General features: G+C 28.2%; 1 protein-coding gene across 1 annotated transcript; it reads right to left on the bottom strand.

The window, feature by feature from the left end:
• Positions 1–447: 447 nt before the first annotated feature.
• LOC139426125 (uncharacterized) lies at positions 448–3176 on the bottom strand. Its single transcript, XM_087152726.1, has 2 exons — positions 3125–3176; positions 448–929 (listed from the first exon to the last, which is right to left on the bottom strand). The coding sequence occupies exons 1-2, from the start codon at positions 3174–3176 to the stop codon at positions 448–450; spliced, it is 534 nt and encodes a 177-aa protein (XP_087008852.1).
• Between the last annotated feature and the right edge of the window lie 5361 nt (positions 3177–8537).

Below are 8537 nucleotides of genomic sequence, written 5' to 3' on the forward strand. Positions count from 1 at the left end.
CTATCATCAATCACTTTAAAAGCTATAATACAAAAGATTTAATTGTTTAAAATTTTATTAAAATCAAGAAAGCAGCATAATGTGTTTTTTAATTTTCGATGCCAAAGAATTAAATCAGTAAATACAATTAACAAATTATAGTTAATAGCTGTAGAGAACAAACTTTTGAACTTTAACGATACGCAAATCGTTAAGGTGCACCTTACATAAGTTCTTTTTTATTTCCAATGCCCGCCTGGGGAATGACCATTTGTCAATACCGGCATCTGATCTCAAGGGCAGGTGTTAGCTTTTACAGCGATTGTATTCTTTTATTTCCACTGATATACACAAATGATAAACAAAACATTAATAACAAAAAAAGTCGTTTGGTTGCCTAGCAACCAGCCAGAGTTGCAGTTATTATATTTACAAGAATTGGCAGACGATTTAAAACAATTATTTAAACTAATTCTCCATTGATGTCGGAACATCCTCCCCGCCCTGGTCAACCTCAAGAGGGATGACCAGCTGTATAGGTTGAGTTATACTCTTTCCATACACTCTTAACAAGCATGTTCTAATTTCCCCATCACGTCCCTTAATTACACTGGTAATTCGGGCCTTCTTCCACATGTGTTTGGGTCTGACTTCTTCTTTTAGTAGCACAAGACCTCCTGTAAGGATGTTGAAGGAGTTATGAATATTGCAAACTTTGTGATAAGAGCGCAGTTGCAGCAGATATTCTTTGGACCATCTTTTCCAAAATATATCCAACACGTCTTGTTGTTGTTTGCAGAGTTTCGTAAGTTTTGAATTGTTATTCAGATTCGTGGGTATAACTGTTAATTTTCTACCCGTTAGGAAATGTGCCGGTGTCAAGGTTTCTGTGTTGTTTTCATCTCCCTCTTCATATACAAGGGGTCTGCTGTTAAGAGCGGCTTCTATCCCTATAAGTACAAAGAATTAACGAAGATACATGCCTTGCCCGGAATTCGAACCCAGAACCTTTCTGACGCAAGGCCAGTCCCTTACATAGGGACCCTCGACCCCTACACAGGCCCTACACATCCTTGACCCCTACACAGGCTGGTCACCTTACCTAAGGTAAACTGCGGAAAACACTAGATTTCGCACTCCTACGGATTACACAAGCTAATCTGCAAATTTGTTAGGTATTTAACTCATTAACGACATTCAAGACAGAGCGGATTTAGGGTTGACAAAGATATTTTATAAAAATTGTAATAGTTCTCCTCTAGTGATAAGAGTAGCAATGGAAAATTTATATTTTAGATAAATTTTCAGAACAATTTTTCAAGCAATTTTGTACTACAGTCAAACCCCGCTATAGTGAACCTTCAAGGGACTGAAATTTCAGTTCACTATAACCGAGAGTTCACTATATCCGTTACGCATGCAATTTCACAAATGGTTCCCAAACTCCTCCCTTTTATTACATTATATTCATATAAATGACTGAAAAATATTATGTAGTAGCAAAAAATGTGTTATTTTTCATCACTCTTTGTCTTGCGTACAAACAAAAATTAGTAATCTTTAGCTGGTGAGCAATCCTCAACATCAGATATGGAAACACTTCCCGACTATCAGATAATTTTTCCTGAATTTCTGTTATTCCGCTTTTTAAACCTGTCTAACCTGCCATTCGAATACATAAAAGTAGTTTCTATAGATGGTTTTAAAAATCGGTATATGTATTTATTTTGAAGTAGAAATTTCAAAATTATTGCAAAGAAAATGGGGGGGGGGAATCAGTCGAAGACAGAAAAAAGTTCATTATATCCAACTTCCTCACTTTTTTGGTACACTATATCAGTGTTCCCCAACCCCCGGTCCGCGGACCGGTACCGGTCCGTGGATCAAATGGTACCGGGCCGCCCATTTCATTGAAACTGAATTTAAATTCCTAGGCTTATACCCCAAATTAAAAATATTTGTGTTCCATTAAAATTTTATTTAAAGAAAAGGGACCCCCGAAAGTAGTGACATAAATGTTTTAATGTTTCAAAAAGTAAAAAAGAAAGGAAAAGAAAACCACCGCAACTATTTTGTTTTTCGATTAGTTTTGATTTTAAAAGTGTCAATCATTATAACTGTAAATATCATAAATAAAACACGAAAGCGAGGCGCGAAATGTACATTGGAACTAATGAAGAACTTCGTCATCTCTCTCGATCGTGACTCATTGATTTAACGTTCTAGTAAGTTAAAATGTTAAATCATTTTATATTTATTTTTTGGTGTAACAGTATTTTACTTTGAAGGCATGTTTAAATGCAATTAAATTAAAATTATTAAATCAAAATAATCTAAAATATAAACAATCACCCCCCTCCAGCTGGCCGCGGCAAAATTATCAAACATTGACAGGTCCGCGGTGATAAAAAGGTTGGGGAACACTGCACTATATCCACTAAAAATAACATTATACGTGTATAGCAAGGCACGGGACCGAGCATTTCGTTCACTATATCCGGGAGTTCACTTTACGCCGTGTTCACTATGGCGGAGTTTGACTGTACTTCTGTTTAAAAATCATTTTGAGAAACAACTTAGAAAATTGCATTACTGATAATACAACAGCTTTGAAACAATATACTTAAAAAATAATTGCTTTTATACCCATATTTGTTCAAACATAGAAATTTTATAAAATATGGTATTATTTTCCCTGAAATATGCTAAAAAAAACTCATTAAGACACACAAAAAAATTATCGTGCCTGATAAATAATACTTTGTATAAGAAATAAACTAGCGCGTGTATATTCAGCATTGACCAAATCTATAAACAAATCATTTAGTTGAATACTAGTTTTTTTTAATGACATTTTTTTTAGTTTTTATTTTATTCACAGAACTTGCAACTTTTATACATTATAGAAACATCTGATTAGTTTCAAGTGGAATAATTAAACTGCTTCAAAAAGCCGAATATTTCAATAACCGCTTCAACGTGGTTTGGAAATTTCTCAACAGAAAGTATTTTCTCCAATTGAATTACTACTAATATTTATAGATGTCTTCAGAAGCCTTAAAAACAGCAGGAAAATAAAATTAGTGAAAAATATGCGTCGCAGTGTTAATAAAAATATATTTATTGAAATGGTATGTTTACGCACCTTTGACCAAAAGTAGTTTAAGACCTAAATCAAGAATCTGTTCATTTGGCATTTTAAACCAACAACAAAAAAAAAAAAAAAAAAAAAACTCCAGCTGCTTTTAAAAAACAATCTCTGAGGTGAATGGAATCTACTGCTACCAGATATTCAACGTTTTGAATTTCATAGCCTTAAGCCTTCGTTGAAAATTTAATTCAGGAAGTGCTTAGAAAAATTGAGAGATTTTAAGAAAAATTTAAACCGAAGAGAACCGGTTTTTCGACCGCCGTCGCGGATGAAGTACACAGTGGCTTTACACAAGATGGCCAATGACTCCGTGCGAAGGAAAACTATCTTAGTTTTCACCTAAGTCATCCCCGGTCATCTTGTGGTCACCAAAATATAATCGGATGAGTTTGTAGTTATCTTCTCACATTATGTCGGAAGTTCATCTTTTTAATTATCTCTCTCAGATCTCGCCGATGAACATCAGAGGTAAATGTAACTTCTGCCACACCGGAACTGAAAGTAATAAAATCGTCAATGCTGGATGCGTGAGAATTCTTAGAAATTAATCTTTCATAGCGTAATTTTGATAGTTTAAATGCCATTTTAATTCGGAATAATTCCTATGATTTCTAATTCGAAAACGTAACAATCGTTAGTATAATTTTGCTCAGGTGTATAAGCAAAAAATATGGAAAATAACGCTTTTTAATTTTAGAGCCGAGAATTTTCTTTTTGCCTCGAAATTAATCGTATGATTTCGAATTCAAAAACATAACAATCGTTAATATCATTATGTTCGGATGCAAGTGCGAAAAATATAGAAAAAAAAAACTTTTATATATTTATTTTGAAACTGATAATTTTACTTTTGCCTCGAAATTAATCGTATGATTTCGAATTCAAAAACATAACAATCGTTAATATCATTATGCTCAGATGCAAGTGCGAAAAATATAGAAAAAAAAAACTTTTATATATTTATTTTGAAACTGATAATTTTACTTTTGCCTCGAAATTAATCGTATGATTTCGAATTCAAAAACATAACAATCGTTAATATCATTATGTTTAGATGCAAGTGCGAAAAATATAGAAAAAAAAAACTTTTATATATTTTTTTTGAAACTGATAATTTTACTTTTGCCTCGAAATTAATCGTATGATTTCTAATTCAAAAACATAACAATCGTTAATATCATTATGCTCAGATGCAAAAGCGAAAAATATAGAAAAAAAAACTTTTATATATTTTTTTTGAAACTGATAATTTTACTTTTGCCTCGAAATTAATCGTATGATTTCGAATTCAAAAACATAACTATCGTTAATATCATTATGTTCAGATGCAAGTGCGAAAAATATAGGGAAAAAAAAACTTTTATATATTTATTTTGAAACTGATAATTTTACTTTTGCCTCGAAATTAATCGTATGATTTCGAATTCAAAAACATAACTATCGTTAATATCATTATGTTTAGATGCAAGTGCGAAAAATATAGAAAAAAAAAACTTTTATATATTTTTTTTGAAACTGATAATTTTACTTTTGCCTCGAAATTAATCGTATGATTTCTAATTCAAAAACATAACAATCGTTAATATCATTATGCTCAGATGCAAAAGCGAAAAATATAGAAAAAAAAACTTTTATATATTTTTTTTGAAACTGATAATTTTACTTTTGCCTCGAAATTAATCGTATGATTTCGAATTCAAAAACATAACTATCGTTAATATCATTATGTTCAGATGCAAGTGCGAAAAATATAGGGAAAAAAAAACTTTTATATATTTATTTTGAAACTGATAATTTTACTTTTGCCTCGAAATTAATCGTATGATTTCGAATTCAAAAACATAACTATCGTTAATATCATTATGTTCAGATGCAAGTGCGAAAAATATAGGGGAAAAAAACTTTTATATATTTATTTTGAAACTGATAATTTTACTTTTGCCTCGAAATTAATCGTATGATTTCGAATTCAAAAACGTAACAATCGTTAATATCATTATGTTCAGATGCGAGTGCGAAAAATATGAATAAGAACTGAAATAGTCATGACTGTTTTGTTTTTTTATTCTTTTCATAATTTTGCGTTGTCAGTTATTTTAAAGGATATGTAAGGAAACCGGATTACCTGCCAAATTTTTTTATTTTTAGCACTAAGTGATATTTTTGTATTGACAAAGTAGTGTGAAAGATTTATAATTATAAATTGAAAAAAAAAAAATTAATACGATGATTTTGTAGATCTGTTTTTATTTCTGTTCTCTGATTTTTTTTCATTAAGTTGGAAATGTTCAAAAAATACTTAGAGTTCTTAAAATTTGCAAATGTTTAATAAATTAAAATTTCGTAAACAAATTTAATTTTTCAAAAAATATAAAGATTTAGGCATTTTAAAATTTCAATTTTTTTTTAATTCCTCCAAAGTTTATCTTCGTATTTATTTCTCTCAGAATGAAACAATGAAATCGGCGATGTGAGTTTTGTAAGATCAGAATTAAAAACAATGAAATCGGCAATGTAATTTTTGAAAGACCAGAACTAAAAACAATGAAATCAGCAATGTCACTCGGTGGCAAATTCTGAGAAATTAAAAATTCGGATGGTAATTCTGTTTGTTTAAATGTCAGAGTACAGTTGAAAGTGATCAAGTCAGATCGAGTGTGATATAAAATTTAAAAGTTTTATAACGCATGTAAAATCTATAATTCCATATTTAATTTATGTTTTACTGTATTCTCCTTTCAGTATTATTTATTCGCTTCACTATTTTACAAACTTTTAATTTTTAAAATTTTATCACATCACTTTTGGTAGAACACCCACTACATCATTTGTGACTAAATTCTTTTTCTCGAAATTATTCGTTATTATACGATTTCAAAAATTGAAACTATAGTAAATTTAAATGTCTTTTGTTCAATCATTCAAGTCACCAAAGGTGGTAAAATAAGAAAATTGTTTCTGTTTCCTTTGTAGATTGATAATTTTTTTTTCTTCACACTTTCGATATATTGTTCATCTTAATAGATAATTTGGAAAACCTGACAGCTCACAATATTTTTTTCTAATTTTACATCTTTAGCTTAGATAAATAAAAATGCTTCCTTAATAAAATAATTTTTAAAAAAATCAATCAGTCAAATCCATTTTGGAGATATTTCAATCACTCTCCTTAAATAAAATTATTTCCAAGTGTTAAAAATGATCAAAAATACTTAAACTTTTAGAACGCTTTAAAGAAAAAGATCGAACAAATAAATTTTTAAACTTCGAGTTTTTTTAAAAATTAAAAAAATTTCATTTTAATGGATAATTTGGGAAACCGGATAGCCAGCAATATTTTTATTTATTCTTTTTATCTTCAACTTAGACAAACAAAAATGTTTCATTAATAAAATAATGTTTAAAAAAATCAATCGATTGAACCCATTTAGTAATAATTTCATCTCTAAGAATTAAAATTAATTCCAAATTTTATTAAATTAATTCCAAATTAAAATTTAATAAATTTAATCCAAAATTAAATTGAAAATTCCTAATTAAAATTAATTCCAGATATTAAAAATATTTAAAAATACTTAATATTTCAAAACGTTAATATTTTAAAAAGATAAGAAAATTTTGTTAAACTTTGCATTTTTTTTTTTTTTAAATATTAACAAAAAATCAAATTGTTGGAGAACCTACAAACCTTTTTTTTATTTCAGAATTTTGGGTTTGATAAATTATAATTTTTTCTTAATAAAATTATGTTTAAATAAACCGATCAATTGAATCCGTTTAGGGATAATTCCATCAATCTCCTAATTAAAATTAATTCAAAATGTTAAAAATTTTCAAAAATATTCACATTTTTAAATCATTTTTAAAAAATATTTAAAAAAATTAAAACTTCGAGTTTTTTAAAAAATTAAAAAATAAGGATAGCTTAATAGCCCACACTTTTTTTTTATTTTCAGATTTTTTTATTAAATAAAATGATGCTCAAAAAAATCAATCAATTAAATCCGTTTTGGGGATATTCCATCAATCTCTTTAATTAAAATTATTTCCAAATGTAAAAAATGTTCAAAACACTTTAAAATATTAAAAAATTTGTTAAACTTATTGTTTATCAAAAAAATCATAAATTTTTTAAAATTTCTAAAATTTTAATTTTATGTTTAATAATTTGATAAAATTAAAAACTTTTACTAATCATTGTCTCAGCTTCGGTCACCCAGTCTTTAAATTTCAAAAAATTTTCGTCTTTTTTATATAAAGCAAAAACTTTCAAGTAAATTTTTTTTTTTTTTTGTTAATTTTCATTTGATTTCGTGACATTTAATAATATATAACATAATATTATCAAAAATATTGACTTAGGCATGAATAGACGAAATATGTGTCTTCCAGTATTTCTAAATCATATTACGTCATCAATTTTTTTTTCTCCTTTCGTTTTTAAAGACGTCTGTAAAATTTTTGAAACCTAATTTCTTCAGAAGATTGGGTCACCTTTCAATGATTGCAATCAATAAGGCAGTTTCAGCTTCCTTCTACGAGTTAAGAACCCTTAACTCTCAAAAATAATGGTAAATAATTTTCTATATTTAGCTAGTGGGAAGCTCAGATGTTTGACTGAGATGTTATCATTATCATGAGATTTTCTATTGTTTTGAGGTTTCATAGCATCCATAATGATATAAAGTATAATTTTTCTCGTATTTCTTACTGTCAACTAACTATAAATAAACAATGTGAAATTTTTACTGACATTTTACCTTTACTTTAATAAATTATAGATATGACCTATAAAGGAAAGATGTCGCATTTTTGCAAGATATTATACAATTTCACATCTTTCGTTATAGTTATATTGTCATTTGTTCCTCAAACGTTTTAAAAATTTCTCCAAGTTTTTTTTTTTTTTTTTTAGTTGCATCGATTTCTTTTACAGCCTGCAATCCTACTAATTACGCCAGGGAATTGTTTTTATATATGTTGTTTTTCTTTGAGAAATTTTTCCGTGATTTACCTCAAGCTCAGATCACACTGATGATAAATTCAAACAGAGATACGATGTAGATCAGGGAATAACACTTCAACTTTTAAGATGTTAGAATTTTAAATAAAATGCAAGCTTCTCTAATATTAAAAAAATTAAAAATTGCAAAAATGTGTATTTCATAACGACAAAAATTTATTGAATAAAAGACACCAGACTCAGCAAACTGAATTAAAGTTGTTTGCATATACACTGTAAATAATTCCGAAGCAATTTATGGTTGGAAATAACAGAAATAATGGGGACCAGTACTTTTTAGCGTAAAATCCATTTTTACCGGACAGCATAATCTCTGACATACCATAATTTTTACAGTAATAACTACAGTAAAATCACTGAATCACTCTAATGAAATAAGTATTA

Source organism: Parasteatoda tepidariorum, chromosome 10, assembly GCF_982258835.1.
Source record: "Parasteatoda tepidariorum strain Cologne lab strain chromosome 10, Ptep-v5.0, whole genome shotgun sequence".
NCBI lineage: Eukaryota > Metazoa > Arthropoda > Arachnida > Araneae > Theridiidae > Parasteatoda > Parasteatoda tepidariorum.